This window comes from Suncus etruscus, chromosome 5 (genome assembly GCF_024139225.1).
Source record: "Suncus etruscus isolate mSunEtr1 chromosome 5, mSunEtr1.pri.cur, whole genome shotgun sequence".
NCBI lineage: Eukaryota > Metazoa > Chordata > Mammalia > Eulipotyphla > Soricidae > Suncus > Suncus etruscus.
The window spans coordinates 87424124-87448785 of record NC_064852.1 but is presented as its reverse complement, the minus strand read 5'-3'; the positions used below and the strand labels follow the sequence as shown (position 1 = coordinate 87448785).

At 36.4% G+C, this 24662-nt stretch overlaps 1 protein-coding gene across 1 annotated transcript in view; it reads right to left on the bottom strand.

Annotated features, from left to right (window-relative positions):
• Nucleotides 1-24662, bottom strand: part of TTN (titin) — a 299294-nt gene that overhangs the window by 75023 nt on the left and 199609 nt on the right. Inside the window, 43 exon segments of the mRNA XM_049772873.1 lie at nt 44-194; nt 644-792; nt 881-1195; nt 1283-1582; nt 1689-1985; nt 3606-3923; nt 4018-4317; nt 4404-4533; nt 4622-4654; nt 4763-4911; nt 5042-5350; nt 5862-6291; nt 7031-7221; nt 7308-7616; nt 7718-8017; nt 9343-9636; nt 9723-10007; nt 10108-10404; nt 10993-11292; nt 11400-11702; nt 12000-12362; nt 12473-12775; nt 12878-13177; nt 13961-14239; nt 14348-14653; nt 14735-14931; nt 15036-15141; nt 15232-15531; nt 16113-16412; nt 16530-16645; nt 17290-17476; nt 17594-17890; nt 18990-19277; nt 19369-19490; nt 19795-19972; nt 20291-20438; nt 21176-21327; nt 21422-21706; nt 21813-21927; nt 22015-22202; nt 22614-22916; nt 23012-23314; nt 23400-23669. Of these exon segments, the coding sequence (XP_049628830.1) occupies nt 44-194; nt 644-792; nt 881-1195; nt 1283-1582; nt 1689-1985; nt 3606-3923; nt 4018-4317; nt 4404-4533; nt 4622-4654; nt 4763-4911; nt 5042-5350; nt 5862-6291; nt 7031-7221; nt 7308-7616; nt 7718-8017; nt 9343-9636; nt 9723-10007; nt 10108-10404; nt 10993-11292; nt 11400-11702; nt 12000-12362; nt 12473-12775; nt 12878-13177; nt 13961-14239; nt 14348-14653; nt 14735-14931; nt 15036-15141; nt 15232-15531; nt 16113-16412; nt 16530-16645; nt 17290-17476; nt 17594-17890; nt 18990-19277; nt 19369-19490; nt 19795-19972; nt 20291-20438; nt 21176-21327; nt 21422-21706; nt 21813-21927; nt 22015-22202; nt 22614-22916; nt 23012-23314; nt 23400-23669 (10566 nt within the window).

Genomic DNA, 24662 nt, shown 5'->3' with positions numbered 1-24662 from the left:
TAAAAATGTACTGAAAAAAAAACAAGAGTATTAATATAATTACCAATTCTGTCCTTCATTTCAACAGCATCTGTGACTTCTCCAGGTTCTCCAATGCCAGCAATGTTGACTGCTCTAACTCTAAATCTGTAGAATGCTCCTTCTTTTAATCCTGTCACAATATGTTTGGTTCCTCTCACCTCTTTGTCTTTAGCCTAGGAGAAATTGTAAGCAAAATGTAATTAGAATAGTTGTTCATAGCTTTTTAAAAATGTCTTAACAAACTATAATCAAGAGAATATTTAATTCTCTTTAGAAAATACTGTTACCAGCTTAGAGTCTGAGAATTAGATATTGTTGGTAAATACAATCAAATATTTCGCCAAGAATTATATCTTAAAATTACTATCAAATGACTGTTAAAAGCAGTAGCTAATTTATTCTACCTTTTTAGCTATTATAACCACACGGTAAATTAAAATAATGTGAGACAACTATTATTCAATTTTTTTCATAATAGATATTTGAGCTATCAATTACAATGGTTATTTTTCATGATTTCTTAATAAAATAGACAAAGGTTTTATTAAAGGTCTTATTGAGGATAACTATCACAATTTTACTTTACTAAGAATACAATGTTATACTTCCAACTGTTAGATACCTTTTCCCATTTTTCTTTTCCTTCTTCTTTAAATTCAACAATGTATCCTGTTACTTTGGACCCACCATCTTTTACAGGGGGAGACCACTCCAAATCTGCAGATGATTTAGTCCAATCTGTGACTTTAGGGAATGGAGGACCAGGAGGAGCTGCAAAGAACCAGTACACATTAGTAACCATAAAATTTGGGAGTACTTTTGAAAAGATAAATAAAAAAGAATATGGTTCAAGGCTTACCAACAGGATCTCTAGCTGTCACTGGGTCTGATGGCAGACTTGCTGGACCCACACCAGCAGCATTGATTGCATATACCCGGAACTGATAATCAGAACCTTCAATAAGACCCGTCACTTTATAAGAAACACCCAAAGTCATAGCTCTGATAGGATCTCTATTTACTCTCTTCCATCTCTTCGATGTGGTGTCCTTCATTTCTAGCCAGTATCCAGTCACTGGAGAGCCTCCATCGTATTCTGGCTCTTCCCAGTTGACAGTCATGGAGTTACGAGTAACACTGCTTACTGTTGGTTTATCTGGTGCTCCAGGAACAGCTGTGAAAAAAAAAATCCATTGAATTAAAAGAAATGATAAAAATCACAAATAAGAATGGCTTTATTTTTGAAATAGGTCCTACTTACAGAAAAGGTTTCTTGCTGTTTCTGGTTCACTGTCAAGAGGTTCGCCAATGCCATATTTATTCTGAGCCATGATTCGGAATACATATTCATGACCTTCTAGCAATTTGGGAACAGTATACGTGCATTCTTTGGGTTCACTGGAGACACGCACCCAAGTCTTCCTATTAGCTTCTCTTTTCTCAATCACATAGTTTGTAATCTTAGATCCACCATCATCTTTAGGTGGAAGCCATGATAATGTCATTTGATCAGCTGAAACAGATTCAAACTTTATTGGCCCCACTGGAGGGCCAGGACGACCTAAAACATTTTTAAAAGGGAATATGTTATTAGTCAAATGATTGTAAAGCCAAATATTATATGTATGAACAGAAAATAATGCATTTTAATAAAATACAATCTTTACCAAGGACATTCAGTCTCATTTCCTTTGAGGCTGTGCCAAATTGATTCACAGCTGTGATGGTGTATAAACCAGTATCGCTCCTGCGAGACTGTGGAATCACTAAGGTGCAATTGTTATCTTCCACCAGTTTGTTGACATGGGTATCATAGACAATAGGTTCTTTGTTATCAGGTTTCTTTGGAGGAGCTTTAAACCAGGTGAGTGTTGGAAATGGCACACCTTTAATTTTGGCTACAATGTTGACATCACTTCCTTCTTCAACCTCCATGAATTCTTTTAGATCAATTGATGGTGGACCTTGATTATAAAAATAAAATGATCATTAGGAGACTTAGAAACACAAAGCATTTAAGAACAAAAAGTAGACTTCTCAGTGACTAGACAGCTATTTGGGTATACTCTATGTAGACATTGTAACCTATCCCAATATAAAAAATATCGTCTATCTTCCACATCTTAAGTCAGTGGGGAACGAATCATATTTTATTATAATTTTTTATTTGATGTTTATTTTATTTGATATTTATTTTATTTTTTGTCTCAGAATTTGCCTCTTTCTTATTTGGCAGCATTATAAATTTAGATATTTGAAAAAAGGGTATAAATAAATGAACCTTGAAGTACCCTAACTTAAAACTTCTGCAGTTGCAGGAGACCCACTAATATAATTTTGAGATAAAATTCTCCTTTAATAAATTTAACTGCTATAAGCAGCAAAACAATTTTCTAATTTTCATAAATTTAATATGACTATGCAAAGGGGCCAGCGAAGTAGCTCGGAGGTAAAGTACTTATCTTGCATGTGTGGGGTCCTGGGTTTAGTGGGTATAGAAACACTAAAGAAAATCTGCTACCTTTGCTGAGTCAGAAAGTAGCTCACCAGGATAAGCACATCCTAGCACTACATGAAATTCCTCTGTACAGCTGGAAATGACACATGAGCACTGAGCCCAGAGTATCCCCAATCACCACTTGGCATGTCACATAAAGATAAAATGAATAGTCAAAGAGTAGTGACTACTGTCCTAATTTTGAAAAGCAAACTAAATAAACACATAGCAGCAGCAATGATAGGAATAATAATGAATGAAAAATGACTGCTACACAGAGCTGTGTTCATTTATGTATAAAATATAAAGATTAAAAGAGAAAAAAATGATCATGGAGATAAAAGAGTTGCGGTTGCTAATTAAATCACTGGTTCTTTCTGCCCAGTTTTTAAGAACATACAAAATGTCTATTTTAACTTTTCCCTCTCTATTTTTTTGGGTTTTTGGGCCACACATCAGTGATGCTCAAGGGTTACTCCTAGCTATGCACTCAGAAATTGCTCCTGGCTTGGGGGACCATATTGTATGCCAGGGATAGAACCCAGGTCTGTCCTGGGTCAGCTGCTTATAAGTCAAATGCTCTACCACCGCACTATCACTTCGGCCCCTGTTTTAACTTTTTTTTTGGGGGGGGCACACCCGTTTGATGCTCAGGGGTTACTCCTGGCTAAGCGCTCAGAAATTGCCCCTGGCTTGGGGAGGACCACATGGGATGCTGGGGAATCGAACCGCGGTCCTTCCTTGGCTAGCGCTTGCAAGGCAGACACCTTACCTCTAGTGCCACCTCACTGGCCCCGTTTTAACTTTTCTTAAGTAAAATAGTCTACCATGGACAAAATTATAGTAAAATAATCCTCAATATTACCACCTTTTAATCAGGAAGGAAGCATATAAGAAAACAAGGTCACTCTTTGGAAATGGAGGGCATGAGTGATTGAGAAAAACTCATAAGTAAAGTGACTAAGAAAAGCATATGCACCCCAAGGTAGCTTTCTGATTCAGAAATAAGCTATGTTTTGGTCTGTGATTAAATAACTAGAGAGGCCATCACAATGAGGACCACTTCTGTTAATAAGTTAGCACTCACATGTCTGGTCCTTGATAATGACAGGGCCAACCGTGGATGAAGGTTTACTGACTCCTGCAGCATTGACAGCTTTGACTCTGAATTCGTATTCGCCACCTTCTACGAGGTCTTCAACAGTAAACTCTAGCTCTTCCACATCACGCCGATTGCACTGTCTCCACGCTTCTTTCTTTGTCCCAGTTGGATCCCATGCAAGACATTCAACAATATAGTGGGTGACAGGGGAACCTCCGTCATTCTTTGGGGGTTTCCAGGATAAATGTACCGTGTTCTTGGTTATAAGGCCAATCTTGAGTTTAATAGGAGGATCAGGAGGATCTTTGAAAATAGTGAAGAGATTTAGTAAATATTGGGCATGACAATATATATAAAATTTGAGACGTTATTTTAAAGCTTAGATTTTAAAACTTACAGATTGGATCTCTAGCAGTGGTCCTCTGAATAGTTTCCACAGGTGCACCAACACCAAAACGATTTTCTGCACGCACTCGGAAGAAATACTGCTGCTGAGAGATGAGATCGGGAACAACAAATGAAGTGCTTCCACAGTTTGGATTGACTTTAGTCCAGGCTTTCCCATCAATAGTCTTCTTCTCAATAACATAGCCTTTGATTCTGTCTCCTCCATCATCATCTGGCATTTTCCATGAAAGTCTGCAACTACCCCTTGTGATGTCACTAACTTTCAGATCTTTAGGAGGCCCTGGTACATCTGTTGGATGCAAATACAGACAATGTAGTTTTTTTGCATCAAATCATTTGTTCTTAATTTGTTGTAACTGTAAATGCCTTTCTTACCCATGACTTTAACTCTGCAATTTGCAGTTTTTTGTCCTGCTTTATTCTTGGCTGTGATGCTGTATTTGCCTGAATGAGATCGTTTGCACTCTGGAATAATGATTACTGATGAATTCTCAGCAGTCTCCAGCTTTAAAAACAAAAGTAATCATATAGTGAATTAAAGAAAAGCAATAGTAAAGTCAACAAAATACTAAATTATTAAAAGTTTTTCTTACCTGTGCATCTTCAGGTATATCATGAACTCCATCCTATTAGAAAAGAAGATAGTGATAGTCAATTGTAGCATAAAAAACGAGAGTCACAGTTACAGTGTAAAGTGATCCTATGGTAGATGTAGAGAATTTGAATTTTCTTACCTTCATTGCCTTTGTTGCCTTTCCATCAAATTCCCAAGATGATTTGGGTGTTGGGCGCCCCTTGATGACAGCAGGTATCCTTATCTGGGAACCAGCTTGACAAACCAGACAGTCTTGTGCTCCAATGTCAATGAAAACTTCTGGTACCTCTGTAATGTCATAAATAATACATCAAGATTGAACTTTTATTTTCAAAAAAGCAACTAGCATAAATGTAGCTAGTTAATTTATTTCATAATTATATTAAAATGAATCTACAAATGAAATAATGATTGGGACCTTGAATATCAGTGGCAGGGATCTCTCCAGTGGTACCACTTGGTTCAGATTCACCAGCTTCGTTGACAGCTTTTACTCTGAATTTGTATTTCCGGAGTTCTTTCAAATTGGGAACCACACATTCACAGGTAGTTAGAAGTTTGTCTGGTTCATTTACTCTTTTCCAGTCAGTAGTACCTTCTTCTTGCATTTCAACAATGTAGCCTTTGATTGGACTGCCACCATCTTTGGCAGGAGGTTTCCAAGCAAGTGAGATGCTTGACTTTGTTCTATCTTTGACCTCTGGGCAAGAAGGTGGACCAGGTGGATCTAATAATAAAAATTAATATATTTTGAAATTGATGAAATGCTAAGTTAATTACTATTAGAATGTCTTTCCACACTTTATCTGTTAAAAACATTAAAAGTGAAATGCCAAAGTAATAGTACAAGAAATAGTTTATTTTTCTTTAATATTAATGTAACAAAGAAAGAAAATCAAAATCTAACTAGGGGCTACTCACTATCTCAAGTAAGTTTTGTATTCTATTTACTCATCACTGGTGGAATACTATTTTCCAGATCCCTTTAAAGAGATCCTAAATATAGTTTAATTTCCCATAAAATTAAAAAAAAGTGCTCATCATTAGTTAGTAAGCTTTTGAGAACAAACTAATTTTAATGCACTGTAGGAGCAGGTACAATGATTGAAATAATCACATGACTTTGATATTTATGACACTCCTTTAATTAGAGCAATTTAAATTTCTTTTACTTTTAATTTTAGTTTAGTTCCTGCCATTTGTATCATAGATATTACATGAAACGGGAGCACACTTACATATGGGATCTCCTGCAACAGCTGGATCTGATGGCTCACTGGGAGGGCCAATTCCGGCAGCATTTATTGCCATTGCTCTGAACTGGTACTTAACACCTTCAATCAGTCGGGGAACATTAAATTCCACACCCTTCAATCCCACTTTTGTTATTGGTGCTCGACTAACACGTGACCAGTAGGAGCCTCCCTCTTCTCTTTTCTCCAGCCAATAGCCAGTAATTGGAGAGCCGCCATTATCCAAAGGAGGAGTCCAGCTCACTAGCATTGATCCTTTGGTGCGTTCCAAAACTTTTGGTTTTCCTGGAGGTCCAGGAAGGCGATAAGGATCTTGAATGACAACTTTATCTGATTTACATTCATCACTGGTTCCATATTTATTCACTGCTCTAACTCGGAATTCATACTGACCATTGGGGATAAGTTTCCAGATCTAGAAATAAGATGAATAGTGTTAATATTCATATATATATGAATATACATACAGTATATTTTATAATTTAATTTTGGTAGAGTGGACTACAAAAATGGATAAAACTACAAACTCAGATATATAATATATGTCATATATATTATATAATATTATATATTATTTGATATATCAGATATATAATATCAAAATATATTACACAAATATGAAAAGTATTTTTTCAAAAATATAATGTGTAACTATGTTAAACCTAAATGAGTCTCTCAAGTAAGACATAATTTAATTTCATATCAAATAGTATTTACTAAGTATCCTTATGTATATGGATAAAAACCCTTTTTACTTGTTTCTGAATGAAGTCACTACATTCCAATATTGTACTATAATAATATTAATTTACACTCATATACTCTTTTTTTTTGGTTTTTGGGCCATACCCAGTGACACTCAGGTTACTCTCAGCTATGTGCTCAGAAATCGCTCCTGGCTCAGGGAACCATATGGGATGGGGGATTGAACCCAGATCCATCCTGGTTGCCGTGTGCAAGGCAAAAGCTCTACCTCTGTGCCACTGTTCTGGTCCCCAGACTCATATACTCTTAACATGTATAAGAAAATATTAAGAGTTAACTATGTATGAGGTAATGAATGTGTTGGAATCATGTTCATGAGAAACCATTACTATCAATATAATAAATTACAGAATATTAACTTAAAATATTTAATAAAGATAAAAATGTACCCCATATCTCCTATCTACAGCAGTGTTGGTGACTTCCTCCCATTCACTTTTCTTCCTGCTTGCATCACGTTTATCAATGACATAATGAGTGATTTCACTGCCACCATTGTCTAGAGGGGCATCCCATGTCAAGTAGCAAGATTCAGCTTTAATATCAGTAACAGCAAGATTTCTGGGTGGAGATGGACGATCTGGAAAGGAACCAATGGAAGTGCATGAGAAGGCAAATTGTAGTGGACTTTAGACTTGTTTTATTATAGGAAGTAATGAGATTTACCATATACTTCAACATGAACATTTCGAAACACTGTGCCAAGGCGATTGGAAGCTGTAATTGTGTAAGTGCCTTTGTCTTCTCTGACTGCTTTGGGAATGCTGAGCTCAGTTTTTGCTTCACTTCGGGATACTTCTTCCTTGGTTATTTTAAGTGCATCAGAGGGTTTTTCAATCACTTTCTCATTCTTGGACCACTCAATCTTTGGCATTGGAAGACCCGTCACATCTGCAGGGATGTTTACAGGCTCTCCTGCCTTGACTTTGATAGTGTCTCCTCGAACAGTCAGGCGAAGCTTAATATTTGGAGGAACTGCAATGAAAAAGGAAAGATAAGATGGTAAAGTTTGGTTAACCTATAAGACATGACACTGTAGAGTACATTAAAATTATTTTTATATTTAGTTGCCATACCTTCATCATCTTGTATGACCACATTGAGAGGCAGAGATGGCTCACTCTCACCAACGTCATTGACAGCTTTGACACGGAACTCATACATCTGATGTTCATCAAGATCTTCAACCAGAAAAGATGTGGTTGGACAGAGTCTCTTATTAACTCTTTCAAAGTCAGGTTTGTCATGACGGCGTTTTTCAATGATATAGCCTTGGATGGGGCTGCCACCATCACTACGGGGCTCTTTCCAGTCAAGTTTGATGGTAGACTTTGTCCTTTCTGTGTATGTGAGTCTCTCAGGAGCTGTTGGGGGACCTTTAACAAGAAGAAAGTTGAAATAATAAGAATTAAATGAGTACATATGTAAGAAATAATATTTCATTTCGAATAATTATGTAGAAAAGAAGGTTTTGTTTAGAACAAACTTAATTAAAATTACTTCTAGTGAGTGAGAGAAATAGAATGCCAAAAAAATAAAAAGACTTTTATAACTTCATTAGAATTTTTTTTTTTTTTGGTTTCTGGGCCATACCTGGCAGTCTCAAATAATTTAAGTTAGAAAAACTATTGAAATTAATACAGGTAGAACTTTTAGTGAACATCACTACCAAAATTATTGATCAAAAATATATCATAGGTACATATCCTATTTAAATTAGATATTTTGAACATTTTTAAATTCTTTCACTGAAAAAGATTTTAAGAGTAATGAACTGAAAGAACAGGTCTGTGGAGCTCTGCTTTGAAAGACCAGCGGAGAGAAAAGAGTTAGTTTATATTGCCTTGAATGCAGGTTTAAAATGAAATAGAAAGCAATTATGTAATGTTAACACAGTTTTATGTCTCAAAGGAAAAAGTAGAAAGAATAAGCTTTGAATAGTGAGACTAAATCAAATCCTTAGTTACTATTGCAAGCAGAAATAGAGCTTTGCAATGAAGGTCCAGTTGCATTGATACTACCAGAACAATCTGAGTTAGACATCATGATATGAACTTTTACAGTAGCATAAAACAGAATTTATGGTTAGAGGCTGGTGGTAGTGGAATAATTCCTTTTCTCTTGGGGACAGGCCATACTCAAAAGACTTTTCTTTCTTGGACGGGATGTCAGTGTTTATTACCAAGGTGAGCAGTTGCAGGGTTTCACATTTGCTCACATTTGTTGTTTCATTCCCTTTTTTGTGGCTCTTTCTGGTTTTGAGACTTAATATCTTTTCTATAATGATAAGGCCCTAATGGCCCTTATTCTAAGACACTGATATAACACATTTAAAAAAATAGGTCTTCTAAAAGATTATGACATTAATCATTCCAGCATATTGAATAACAATGATTCAATACTTCTAAACTATTTTTCAAATTATGGCTAAGGTCTTAAATATTTAGGTATTTTCATATGCAAAATCATATAGGGTTTTGTGCAAAATAGTTAGCAAATTTCCACTGAAATTGTAGCAAATATGGTATCTTTAAATTTTCTTGTAACTATTTAAGTAACCTTTTTCAAATTTTATTTATCTACAGATCCTGACACTATTGAGAATTTGGAGTTACATGAAAGCGGAATAATTAAACAACGTATCTAAAAGCAAATAGTATTAGTTTGGCAAATAAATGAAAAAAAAAAAACCTCATTTTACCTAGAGGATCAACTGCAAGAATTGGTCCTATTTCAACAGGAGGGCCACAACCAAACTTATTCTTTGCAATAACACGGAATTTATACTCTTGTCCCTCTATAAGACCAGTGATGTCACATTTAGATCTATCAGTCTCTATTGATTGTCTCCAGGTATGCATCTTGGCTTCTTTTCTTTCAATAATAAAACCTGTAATTTCACTTCCTCCATCATCTGCTGGATCAGACCAGTTCAGCAGACACATCTTTCTGTTTGTTACAACAGGTTTTAAGTCAAGAACTGGACCAGGTACATCTGAAAAAATCAAGCAAAAATAACAAAATCAATGCAAAATAGTATCATTTGAGAAAATCCTATGAAAACTCATGAAACATTCTTACCAAAAACTTCTACCCTGACTGCTGCAAATTTGGAACCAGAGCTGTTAGTAGCTGTAATAATATATCTGCCATGATCTTTTCTCAGTGCATCCTTGATAATTAGTTCAGATTTGGTTCCGACATTCTCTATTACAACACGCTCTTTGTCCAGCTCCCCTTCTTCTATGGTCCATTCTCTTGTAGGTGTTGGGCGACCAGTTATTTCTGCTGGAATTCTGAGAGTCTTCCCTGCCATTATTTGTATTCCACCCTTAACAGAAACATCTAGTTCTATATTTGGAGGCTCTGTTGAAAGAGAATAGGCATTTGTTAGCTTAAGAGAAAAGAAAAAAAAATCCATACTGGAAAAAACATTAACAATGTTATTTACATAACATTTAATTACCTTGTGGTTCAGCCACAGTAACAGGTCCTGTTTCTCCAGGTGGCCCTTCACCTGCTGCATTCACAGCACTCACCCGAAGTTTGTAATCAGCACCCTCTCGGATTTCTTTGACAGTGTACTGTCGAACCTTGATCATTTTCTCTGTGCAGCGTGACCATTCGTTTGTGCCAACCAACTGCTTATCCACAAAGTAGCCAATAATTTCTCCACCACCATTGAATGCTGGGGGTTCCCATTCTAGTTCAATAGTTGTAGTACTTGTGTCAGTGACTCTTGGAACAGGAGGGCCAGGTGGAGCTACAATGAAGGCAGATTCACAGATCAAAACTCAATGAAAGTTAATCAAATCTATAGTATCTATCTCACTCTATAGGTAAGAGACTATTACTGTGAGAAACTTTTTAGTTTTGGAAATATATGTTTAAAATTTTACACTGTAGCTTCAATATATATTTTATCAATATATGCATGTATAAAATAAATATTTGATTTTTATATACTGTTATATCATATGTAAATTTAAAGTATATCAAATGATTCAATACATTATATATTGTAAAATGATTTATACTAAATTGAGTTAACATCTTTCACAAAGTCATCATATTTTTGTAGTGATAATTAAAATATTATTTCCTCATTCTTCTTAGGTATATAATACATTATTATTAATTATAACCACCATAATTTAGCTCTATTTATTTTTTATTTTGTTTCTGGGTTACAAGTAGAAGTGCTCAGGCCTTATTCCTGGCTCTGTGCTCAGGGGACTGTATGCACTGCCAAGTATTGAATGAGGTTGGCCGTGTGCAAGACTAACATCCTAACCACTGTATTATTAGGCCCCAAATAGCTCTCTTTCTTCTAAAAATAAAAATCACTTACTAATTGGATCCTGTGCAGTTTTAGGATCTGAAGGGGGACTAAATTTTCCAGGTCCAGCTGCATTTTCTGCACATACTCTGAAGACATAGGTGAGTCCTTCTAAGAGGCCTTCTACTTTGGTCTTCAAAGAACTTATAAGACTTCTGTTGACACGAGACCAATGTGTACTATTAACCTCACGTTTTTCAAGCCAGTACCCTATGATGGGGCTTCCATTATCTTTTGGTTCATTCCATTTTACTAGCATACTGTTGCTGGTAACATCTTCCACAATGGGTTTATTGGGTGCATCAGGTGGTTCTAATAAAAAGAAAATATAAAATAAAAATCAATTTTACAAGCTGTTGATATAATATATGCCAAATCATATGATAAAAGGTAACATTTTTGTACTAGAAGGACCTTACCAAATGGATCTTTAGCTAAAAGTGGCTTTGAAACACAAGGTGGTCCAGGTCCAAATTTATTTTCAGCTCTTACACGGAAAAGGTATTCTTTTCCTTCAATCAGTTTTGTCACTGAATATTTACAATGTCTAACAGTTGAAGTCACAGGCATCCAATCTGAGTCAGATTTTGTCTTGTCTTTCTTTTCCAAAGTGTAGTTAATTATTTCACTGCCACCATCATCAAGGGGTGGTTCCCATTTACAGAGAACAGAGTCCTTTCTAATATCTTCAAATACAAAATTGATTGGTGGTCCAGGTGTATCTAATTCAAAGAAGAACAATGATTAAAGATCTGTGAAGAAATGGTTACAGTGGAAAATATGCATGTTAGCATATTACTTTGACATAAACTTCCATTCTCCTATATATGTCTATTCTGATATTAGCTAATAAATAGTAATAAAGTCAGTTCATTTCTTCTGCATGGCCAAAAGAATGAGAATTAGGATACTTTATTATTTCCAAATTATTTTAATTCTCTTTAAGGTTATTTTCTTATGTTTTTCCAAAATTATTTATAGATTTTCTTCCATTGTAAAACACAGTTTTAACTACTTACCTAGTACGCTGACAGTACAAGGGGCTTTTGCAGTACCATGGTCATTTTCTGCTTTGATAATATACAGGCCATGGTCAGGTCGAATAGAATCTCGGACACGGAGCTGAGATTCTCCTTTCTTGCTATTGTCAATGCTCAAACGCTCTGTTAGAGGTATTACAAATGGAACTTCTTCTTGATCTTCATCTTTCTTTTTCCGAACCACAGGGGCTGCTCGTTTCTTAATTTCCTCTGGTGTAATAACTTGTTCATCCTTTAGCCAGGTAAGAGTTGGGTAAGGTGATCCAGAAATTGTTGCATCAAGTACTATGTCATCACCTCGTTTCACTTCTAGATTTGTTTTCATAATGATTTTGGGGGCATCTGTAATTATTCAAAATAATTATTATTTTAAATTATACTATGTAGCTGACAAGACATTATTCTAATTTATTTTACAACTGAAAACAGCAACTCCATTAAATACAACTTACCAATAGGATCTACAGCTTTGGTTGGTGGAGTGGCCCGAGAAGGTTGACCAATCCCAGCAGCGTTTTCTGCTCGCACACGGAATTGATATTCTTTTCCTTCTTCAAGACCTTTTGCTGTGTAGGTCAGGACTGGTACCAGATGCTCATTGCATCTTTTCCATCTGTCTTCCCCCTTAACAAGCTTCTCTATGATATAACCCATTATCTTGCTTCCTCCATCAAACAAAGGTGGCTTCCAGGTAATAGTCATTGCCTCAGCAGTTGGATTATGAACTTCAACATCTACAGGTGGATCAGGGGGTTCTGAAGAACCAGAAAAAAGGTTAATAAAGGGAAGTTGATCTTACTTAAATGTGAAAACTACATCTAAATTCCTAACCATATTAGATCCAGGTTAAAACTTACGTTTTGCGTCTTGAGCAATTACTGGATTTTTCAGTTCAATATATTCACCTCCACCAATCTTGTTGACAGCTTTAACACGGAAGAAATATTCACAATTTGGTATGAGATCTTTTACGTTCCAAGACAGTTTGTTCTCACCAGACATGACTGGTATATATGTCCGCCTTCCAGCTTCTCTGCGTTCCAGGACATAATGAAGAATTGGGCTTCCACCATCATATTCTGGAGGTTCCCAGGTTAATTTACAAGAACTCTTGGTCACTTCACTTGCTTTAATATCTTTACATGGTCCAGGTAGGCCTATTAGAAATTAAAGTGAGAATTATTATTAAAAACTAAAATAATTAACATTTAAGAGTACACTCTTTAAGTGGAACAGTTCACGTTTCTGGTTGATAAGCTTTGATTTGATACTTTGGTCCTTATGTGTAGGCAATTTAGTATCCTAGAGTCTCAGCAAATAAATATGAAGCCCTCCCTGTGAGTCTTTGTTCTGAACAGAAACGGAATTCCCACATTTCCAAACACCGTCTAAATAGGTGATGGGGAAACTGATAGAAAAGCCAAGAACTCTATGAAAAAAATACAAATATAGCTAATAAATGTTGTTTCAACAACCTGGCATATATTTTATTTAAATTATGCAATACAATATATACAAAGTATCTTTTATTTAATTATTTAATTTAAATTATATGTTATTTAAACTATGCAAATAATCCAATGGCATAAACTAAATGCAATTTTATTTTTAATAGTATAATTTTGATATGGGGGTCACATTTAGCAAATACTCCAGGATTTCTCTTAGCTTTGTGCTTAGGAATTACTCTGGCAATGCTCTGTGGCCCATATGTGATGCTAGGGATTAAACTTGGGTTGGCAAGCATTTTAACCCCTTTGACCCCAATTTAATGGCACTTTTTTAATTTGAAAATTAATGTGATTATTCCATGGGAATAAATATTCTTAAAGGATATTTAGTGTACAAATGGCCAATTTATAAAGTCATTTATCCTAAAAACAAAGTTAACTAATTCTGACACATAAAGAATAGATGATGCTCAACCAAAGAATGATTACCTATAACTTTGACATTGATGGAGGCAGTTGCTGAGCCAAGCTTATTCTCTAGAGTAATAGTGTAGACTCCAGCATCTGCATGAACACTCTTAGGAACTTCAAGTTGTGCAGAGATGTGATCACTTTTCATTGTTAATCTGTCACTTTCTTTAACCTCTTTGCCATCTTTATGCCAACTAACAGTTGGAACTGGTACAGCTCTGAAGGGAACAGGAATTCTTAACCTTTCACCTTCAATAACAACAATGTCATGAGTCTCCAGATCAATTGTTGGCTTGCCTATAAAGTATAATTCAAAAAAAAAAAAAAGAGGAAAAAGTCATGTATCAAAATGCAGTGAATAAGTAAAGCGTATTTTATATGTAAAAATAAAAACTATGTTCTTACAGTCTGGATCTTTGGCAACGACATTTTCAGAGATTTCTGATGGCTCACTAACACCAACAGCATTGACAGCTCTTACTCGGAGAACGTACTCCTTGTCGGGAACAACACCTTCCTCAACTTTGAACTTCAAGTCTTTGACTGGGCGAGAATTAACTCGCATCCATTTCTCAGTGCCTACTGGACACATTTCTATATGGTATCCTATAATAGGACTTCCTCCATTTTTCTCTGGGGGTTTCCATGCAATGTCAATGTGCTTTCTTCCAGCATCAGTCACATGAAGGTCAAGAGGAGGTGAAGGTGGACCTGAAAAAAGAGTGAAACGTTTGTATCTACAATATTACTGACAAGTTCCACACTATCTTTTGCACAATAAGCACTGCTTACTTGTTGGGTCTTCAATTGATAGGATTTCTGTGGGTTCACTTGGGTGACCAACTCCAGCTTCGTTTTCTGCCCTAACCTGAAACTGGACCTCTGTTCCTTCAATGACATCAGTTACTCTAAAATTACAGTCAGGTCCTGAGGTCTTTCCAGCTTTCACCCAACGGGTTCCTAGCTTCTCTTTCTTCTCAATGATATACCTATTGAAATACCAAGGCAATTCATAAGCATTAATAGATTAGAGAAAATATAATGATTTTTAGTCACGAGCACATTATTATGTAGGAATCAGTGAAATTTCTACCTTTGAATTGGTCTTCCACCATCATTTTTAGGTGGTTCCCACTTCAGGTCAACGTGTCGTTTTGTCACATCGACCACTGCCAGAGCATAGGGTGGTCCAGGGGTAGCTGAAAGAAAAATTTAATGGTTAGAAAACCAGAAGAAAAAAATAATAGCCCACAGAAATGGTGTTGCAAAGATTAAGTGAGAGAACTCACTAAAGGTGTCTTTAGCCAGGACAGAGTCTCCAATTTCACAGTAGTCACTCTGCCCAATAGCATTTTCTGCAGCAACTCGGAACACATACAAAGAGCCCTCAGTCAGTGGGGTTACTGTGCACTTGGTGTCCTTGACAGTTGTGTCTACTGTTTGCCAGCCTTTTCGCCTCACATCTCTCTTTTCCACAATGTAGTTGGTAATGGGGGAGCCTCCATCTTTCTCAGGAACTGTCCACTTTAGGTCTGCTGTATTTTTGGTGATATTAATAACTTCAAGCCAGCGAGGCGGTGATGGAGGATCTGAAAAAGAAAAATATAACAAGTTATTTAAAAAATTGCCCAAGCCCTTCCTTATTAGCTTCTTCAATAGTCACCAAGAAATCCTGAATCAAGTTATCTACAAATAAGACTTGTATATTTTCTCATCCTGTAATTACCAGATAAATTTCACAAAGATTTTTTTTGGGAGCATACCCAGGGGTTACTCCTAGCTCTGTACTCAGGGATTATTTCTGACAGTGCTCATGGAACCATATTGGATACTAGGATGCCAGAGATTGAACCCAGGTTAGTTGAATGCAAGGTAAACAACCCTTTCAGGGGTCTCAAACTCAATTTACCTGGGGGCCATAGGAGGCAAAGTCGGGGTGATACTTGAGTGCAAAGTCAGTAGTAAGCCTTGAACATTGGGGTGTGTGACCCAAACAACTAAAACAAAACAAAACAAAAAAAAAAACAAAAAAAATTTCTCTAGGGCAGGGCCACAAAATGTTGTATGGAGGGCCACAAACAGCCCGCGGGCCGCGAGTTTGAGACCCCTGCAAGTTATACTATCATTCCAGCCACTCAGAAATATTTTATAACCTAGATTCATGACTTACATAGTTTTTCCCGGCAAAGCACAGGATCGCTGGGCTCACTGGGTTCACTTTCCCCAGCTTTGTTCACAGCTCTAACTCGGAAGGAATATTCCTGCCCTTCCATGAGCCCCGTAAGCAAATGTTCAGTGGTGGGAACCCCTTCAGCAACTCTGACCCAGTCGTCAGTTCCAGTCTTCAGCATTTCAATCACATAAGACTCAATCTTTGCTCCTCCATCATGTTCTGGCTTTGTCCAATTCAACACTAGTGATGTTTTGCCTACATCTTTTACAGTTGGCTTTCCAGGGGGCCATGGAGGATCTGCAAGTCAATGAAATAATATAATTTTTTCAGTTTCAATGAAATAAAACCAATTATTTTATTTCAATAAAATTAATAAAAGCTTAAGAATATTTATATAAAAATAGACAAATATACCTATAGGATCCTTTATTAAGATTGGCTCTGTTGATCTACTTGGCTTTCCAGGTCCAGCAAGATTTTCAGCCAGCACACGGAATCTGTACTTTTTCTTATTGGTAAGACCTTTCACTCTGAATTTGGAATAAAGTATGATCTTTATATCATGATGAGAAGCAGATATATTTATTTATTTTACCCAAGGGGTGCTAAATTATTGAATTTATAAAAACATATTTGGAAATATAACTGAAATATCTCAATATAAGTTCTAAATTATAGTTATACATTTAAGGTGTGGTCAAATGTACAAAATTAATGATGATATCTGTAATGATGATCAATTATCATAATATGTTAGAAGCTAAACATGTGGAAAAATTTAAGTAAACAACTTTTTGGGTTTTTTTTGGGGGGGGCACACCCAGTAACACTCAAGGGTTACTCCTTGCTATGTGCTCAAAAATTGCTCCTGGCTTGGGGGACCATATGGGACATTAGGGGATTGAATCGTGGTCTGTCCTAGGCTAGCACAGGCAAGGCAGATGCCTTACTGCTTGCACCACCACTTTGGCTTCCTTAAGTAAACATATTGTAGTAGATTAGGAAATATATCCTTCAAGAGCATTTATATTATTTTTAAAATTGTATATCAATACAAAATATATGTAAAAATGTTTAAAAATTATAGAAACATTTAATCATGTTTAATAGTTCTAAATAAAGAGATTTGGCATACATTGCTGGTTTAACATTTCAGTGGAAATTTTAGATATACCTGTATGTTGTATCCTTTACTGGCATCTTATTGCATCTGACCCATTTATCAGTTTCAGGATCTAATCTTTCAACCCAATATCCAGTTATCGGGCTGCCACCATCATCATCTGGCTCACACCATGTGAGGGTTACTGCATCCTTAGTGATATCAGAAGGTTCTAGGCGAGTTGGAGGTCCAGGAGGATCTGTAGACAGGATATGTGTTAAATATTCTAAAGATAAGGATGACATCTAAGTTCAAGTTTGACACTATAATCCTCTTCTCTTTATTGCTTTCAACAATTGATCAACAAGAAACTTACCAAACTGATATTTGGCTATGATTGGAGAGGCCTGTACTGGCTCACCAACACCATACATGTTTTCTGCAGCAACTCTGAAGATATACTCTTTATTGGGTGTTAATTTGGTTGCCTTGAAATTGGTATCCTTGACAGTTGAAGAGAGCTTTTGCCATACATCACTGTCAGTTGCTTTTCTCTCCACAACATAGTTTGTGATTTTAGATCCACCATCATCTCGTGGTGGGTTCCAGGTTAGAAGACAGGACTCATTGGTTACATCTGTGATGTCAAAGGCAGCTGGGGGTCCGGGTTTATCTGTAGATGATAATTTAAATGTAGTAAGAAAACTATAAAGTGTTTTTTTTTTATTTGTGTGTGTGTGAAGGGGAATGAGATTGGAACCACACCTGGTGGTGCTCTGTTTACTTCTGGTAATGTTCAGAGGACTATGTATGGTGCCACTGAAATAGAACTAGGTTTGCTACTTCTAAGGCAAATATCTTAACATATGTATTATCTCTCTATACCAATATAAGACTCTATTTTTTATAAATAGCTGAAATAAATTTTTTGTTTGGTTTTTGGGCCACACCCAGTGACGCACAGGGGTTACTCCTGGCTATGCGCTCAGAAAACACTCCTGGCTTGGGGGACCATATGGGATGGGGGGATTTTTATTTGTTTGTTTATTTTTATTTTGTTTGAAGGACACACCCAGAGGTGTTCAGTAATCGAAGTTACTCTGTATCCAGAAATACCTCTTGGAAGAGCTCAGAAGACCATCAACAGAGTCAGGGATTTGGACAAGGAGATAGCTTCATGTAAGGCAGCCTATTTACTTTCTGTATTATATCTCTAGCCCATATTCATATTACTTGTGTTATTTTGTTCTTGTTTTGAATTTATTGTTGTTTATGTTTGTCTTATGTTGTTTTATTTTTCTTGTTTGTTCTAGAAATGACTAAGTGATATCTTGGTAACCTTTAAAACTAAGATCATCAGAGAGGCAGTACAGAATAGAGCTCTCCATTAGCTTCTCCAAAGGTTGTCAATTTATATACTTTTTAAATTAGAGAGATGTATATTTTATTGCAGGGTAATTTGCTTGGTTACTCTGAAAATTTTCAGAAATGAATTCCATTGAGCCACTCCCTCAATCCAGAGCTGTCCCAATGTTGCCCATGGCTAGTGTTGGCTAGAGCTATAAACTCAAGCAACTCTCAAAAGAGGCAAACTAAGCCTTAAAAATTGATATATCAGTCTCACAGCTGGTCTAACTGGGTTCCCATAGGATGGGGGGTTGGGGGGATTGAACCCAGGTTCGTCTGGGCAGCCCTGTGCATGGCAAATGCCCTGCCACTGTGCTATTGCTTGGGCCCCCCAAATTGTCTTATTTTTAAAATGCATCACTTACCTAAGACATTCACTTCAACCACAGCAGTGGCTCTTCCACAAGCATTCACAGCTTCAATGATGTATGTGCCCGTGTCACTTCTCTTACTATCCACAATAGTCACTGTGGATTTTTTAGGAACATTTTCAATGGTGATTCTTTTGTCCTGTCTCAAAAGGGTATCAGCCTTTGTCCAAGTTATCTGAGGTTCGGGTTTTCCAGTTACTGTGGCAGGAAGCTCAATCTTAGTTCCTGCTTTTACAGTGAGACCAGCAAGAAGCTTCACATCGAGGAAAATTTCAGGAGCCTCTAAATTGAGATATATCATTTACAATGTTAGTTTAATGTAAGTTTAGGTAGAATTCAGGTCAGAAGCTTGGTTAACAAAACAAATAAATACCTTGTGTGTCTATAGCCTGGATTTCTTCCGTAGGTTTGCTTGGCTTACTAGCACCTTGCCTATTCAAGGCCTTCACGCGGTAGGCATACCATTGGCCTTCTTCAAGGCCTGTCACTTCCATTCTGTCAGAAGACAAATAAGATTTTTTCCAATTGTGAACATAACCTACCTCATTCTATCGGATTCATACTATATTCAAAGCTCTTTAAAATTAATTGCAAATTTGCTTAATGAAATCTTGAGAGGTGTATATTTCCAGTAAATATAGTACATATAGTAAATATAGTAAGGGGGTGCTCAATTGAAATATATTTACATTTTCTAAAAGTATGCTCATTTTAATAAATATAAGCATTCACTTTTGTGAATAATTATAAATAATTTAAATATTTTAATTTAAATATAATTTAATTAATATAAACCTACTTTGTTTCTGCAACTGGTTCTCCACAGGCAACCCATCGATCAGAACCACGTGGACATTTTTCAACTATATATCCTTTGATTCTTGAACCACCATCAAATTTAGGTGGATCCCAGGTCAGGAAGATGCTCTTAGCTGTTCGATCTCTCCACTTAACATTCTCTGGTGGGTCAGGCACCGCTATAACAATTTAAAATAGTCATTCTTAGACAGGTTTCCTCTTAATTTTCCTTATTGTTGACTCAGATTTTTCTTCATAACTTCAACTCTAGGTCTATTGCAAAGATTCTCAAACTTATTGATCCCTTTTCAGAAAAACAGTATTCCTCAGCATCCTCTGGAAATCTAAATTTTAAGTCAATCAGAGAGAAAATATTCCATCTCCACAACTGCACCTTGAATCTCCTACTGCCCCCTAAAATGCCTACTTTGGGAATAATTAGTCTGAAGATCAAGACAACAAAAGTCCATGTGAGAAATTACCAAAAATAGACTTACTTGCAGGAGCTGACATATTTACAGGTTCATCAAGATAAGCAGGTTCTCCAGGGCCACATTTGTTACAAGCACAAACTTTAAATAAATATTCTTTTCCTTGAATAAGATCGGGAACTGTAAATTCTAGATCAGTCACATTATCCATAACCTGCAATTAAGAAACATAGTCATTAGTTGTTTTCCTAAACCCTCAGTCTATGTTAAAAGGGCTTGATTATTTACTTTACTGAAAATTATTCTGAACATGAAAGATTATTCCTATATTAATTTGATATTAGAAAAATTTAAGTAAAACTAGAATTATTTAACCTTTTACATAAAGCAAACCCTTGTAGGATACAGACATTAAAATGGCAGATATGTTGGATTATTTCTACCAGCTTAATTAATAAAATGTAATTTTAAATTGAAGTTTAAAAATAGCAATGTGTATGAACAGAAAAGGAAAAAATGAAAGATTAGGTCAACTCAGAAAATACAGTGAGCTGATTAGAACTATCAACATCATGTCATTAGAATGACTTAAAAAACAGCATCCTCAGAATAATTTACAATTTAATGGGAGCATATTAAATTTTTATGAGTCACCAAAGGAGTAGAGATTTTTCTTTTTAAATTATTTTATAAACCTAAGCAATTTTAAGAGCTCATGAAATGAGGCGATTATATCAATCTTGCTTAAAGTACCTTAAGTGACATTCAAACATCAAAGCATTTAAAATTTACCTTACTTCTCAGCAAGGTAAAGGTAGAAAAATATGAAATATAAACAATTTATGGTATCTTAAATGCACATATAAACTATTCATGGCATCTGGGATATTTATCTACTCTGCTTCTTATCTGGAAATGCCTCAGGAATAACAAATTCTGCTCCAAACTCACTTTAGTCCATGTTTTCCGGCTAACTTCTCGCTTTTCAATAACATATCCAGTTAACGGACTTCCTCCATCATCATCTGGTGGTTCCCAAGTCAAATGAACTGTGTCCTTGGTTATGTCACTATATTTTAGTTCTTTTGGTGCACTTGGGCGGGCTAAAAAAATGCAACCACAAGTTCAGTATTATTAATTTGAATCAATATGTATTAATATTGTCAAATCATCTTAAATACAATTTTACTTCCTTACCAATGACATTGACATCAATTTCTCCAGTAATTGTTTTTACAGGATTTTCTAATTTCAGTGTATAAATGCCCTTATCAGAGCGTTCACTTGGGGAAATAACTAGTTCAGCATAGGCAGATATGGTTTTTATTTTCACACGATCCTCTGGTTCTAGTACTTTATCTTCAATAGACCAGGTTGCAGTTGGCCTTGGGTAGCCTGTGCTTGGAACCAAGATCTTGATAGGATTGGGTACAATAACTTCCAGACCATCTTTAAAGGCACTCAGATCCATTGTTGGTTCAGCTACCAAGATGAAAAAGAAATTAATTTATATTAGTTTATTTAAGTCCCAGATGCCCCAAAGTAGCTATGTGCTGTTCCCAAACGTAAAGATAAAATATCTATTTACCAAATGCATCATCAGCAGTTAGAGGTCCAAGAATTTCAGAGGGATCTGAAACACCAGCTTCATTTTCTGCAGATACTCTATATAGATAATTATTTCCTTTTTGCAATCCAGTTACCTAAAATAACGAATCAGTATTTGTAAAAAATATATACAGTCAGGCCCATGATCAAACACTAAATGTATTTTTATACAAGCATCCTACCTTATAAGTCAGTTCAGGGACAGGTTTCACATTGCAGCGAATCCAGTTATCTTTCCCTTCTTCACACCGCTCAATAATATAGCCTATTATTGGGCTTCCTCCATCTTTGAGAGGAGGTTCCCATGTGAGCTGAACTGATGACTGTGTCTGATCTGAGGAATTTAGGTTGACAGGAGGACTTGGTCTCTCTATAAAGGAAGCAGAGATGGTATATGACATTTAATTCATTTGTAATTTTTTTTTGTGGTTTTTGGGTCACACACGGCAGTGCTCAGGGGTTACTCCTGGCTCCATGCTCAGAAATTGCTCCTGGCAGGCACCAGGAACCATATGGGACGCTGGGATTCGAACCGATGACCTCTTGCATGAAAGGCAAACGCCTTACCTCCATGCTATCTCTCCAGCCCCATTTGTAATTTATTGAAATGTGAAGTATAAGGTTTACTGAGTTCACGACAAAATTGGCATATTCTAGATTTATATAATTATTATTGAAATATTTCCAGTGTATCCTTTTTAACTATAATTGAATTAATTTAAGTTGCCAGACCTATTCTTTACATTTCATGAAATAATTACTTCACCTTTGAGGGACCTACCAATTGGATCAGCAACTTTGACAAAGGGTGTGGCTGCACTTGGTTTTCCAACTCCAATACGATTTTGGGCTCTGACCCGGAAACTATACTCCTGTCCTTCTACCACATCATTGACAGTAGCAGACAGATCTTCAGCTCTTACTGTCATGGCAGTGTCCCATCTGATAGAAGTCTTATCTCTTAATTCAATGACATAGTTTGTGATTTCAGCACCTCCATCATACTCTGGTGGTTCCCATGTTAATGAGACACCAAATCTATTCACATCGGTGATGGTTACATTTAAAGGAGGACCTGGAACATCTGGATTTTATAAGAGAAGTAAAAATGGACTTTGGTTATATTAGGGAATAAAAGCAGAGATAAGCTAGTTTGCAATTTACTTAAAAACTTCTTACCATATTTACTCTTTGCTTCCACGGGACTGTCAGTTTCCACGGGTTCTCCAGTACCAACTCTGTTTCTTGCACTCACACGGAATAGATACTCAATGCCTCCTTTCTGGAGTCCAGAGACAGTAAACTCACAACTGTCTGCACTGTCAGTGGCCAAAACCCAAGTCTTCCTCTTGATGTCACGTCTTTCAACAACATAACCTATTATTTTGCTTCCACCATCAGTTAATGGCTCCTCCCAAGCAAGACTCACTTCACCATCAAAAGTTTCTGTCACTTCTAAATTACGTACTGGCCCAGGAACATCTGAATTAAAAATACAATTTTTTAGTGCATTATTATGGTTTCAGTTGTGCTGTGACAATCAAGTGTAAATGATCTGAGGACTTACCAATAACTCGTAAATTGATGAATGCTTCTGCTTTTCCATGTTTGTTCGAAAGCACAACTTTATATCTCCCTTTATCTTCTTTCTTTGCTTCTAAAATTCTGAAAGAAGTTTTCTCAGCTGTAGTGTCTACAGTCTTGGAGGATAGAGCTTCATTTTCTTTAAACCACTCAGCTTCTGCTTTGGGGTAGGCATCATAGGGCACTTCCATTGTCAGAGGCTGGCCAGCATCAACCACAAGGTCTTGATCAGCTGTCTTGATTTTAGGTGCCGCTAGTAGAGAAAATAATATGTAAAATACTTTGAGTTATTTGTGGTAGTCCAGCTATTACAAAGCTTCTTTATTATGCATTTGTAGCAAATACTGGCTTCAGAAGCTTTGAAGGCTATTACAGTAACTTTAAGGCAGTGAACACTGATAAGTAGTCTTATCTTAAACATTCTTGGAGTGGGAGGACCAGTCCATAGTAGGAAGCTTGCAACATATAGTGGGGGAGTGGAGTTAGGGCAGAGAAGGGATCATAAGGACATTAATAGATAGAAATGATCACTCTACACAAGAACTGAGTACTAAAAAGAGATATGTGATAGGTATGATATAATGTGATAGACATTCAGTAACAATACTGCAAACCACAGTGTTTAAGAAAGGGTTAAAAAGAGGGGCCCGGAGAGATAGCACAGTGGCATTTGCCTTGCAAGCAGCTGATCCAGGACCAAAGGTGGTTGGTTCAAATCCCGGTGTCCCATATGGTCCCCTGTGCCTGCCAGGAGCTATTTCTGAGCAGACAGCCAGGAGTAACCCCTGAGCAATGCCGGGTGTGGCCCAAAAACCAAAAAAAAAAAAAAGGGGGGGGTTTAAAAAGAATAGAAGAGAGTGGAAGAGAGAGGGAGAGAGAGAAAGGGAGAGAGAGAAAGAGAGAGAAAGAAAAATGTCTGCTCCAAAGTCAGTTGGAAGGGGGAGGGCAAGAGAGAAATTGGGGATAGTGGTGACTGAAAATGTGTAATGGTGAAGTCATTGTATAACTGAAACTCAATCATGAGTAACTTTGTATTTGAAAAAACAACAGTATTATGAATAATCTTGTAACAATGGTGTTTAAATAAAGCAATTTAGAAAATCTAAAACTGGTTCTAGAGAGATAGTTCTATGGGTCAGGCCCCATAGGAAATGATTCCTGAGCATAGAGCTAGGAGTAAAGTAAACCCTGAACATTGCTGAATGGATGTGTGTGTATGTGTATTAAGAACAAATTAAAACCAAAA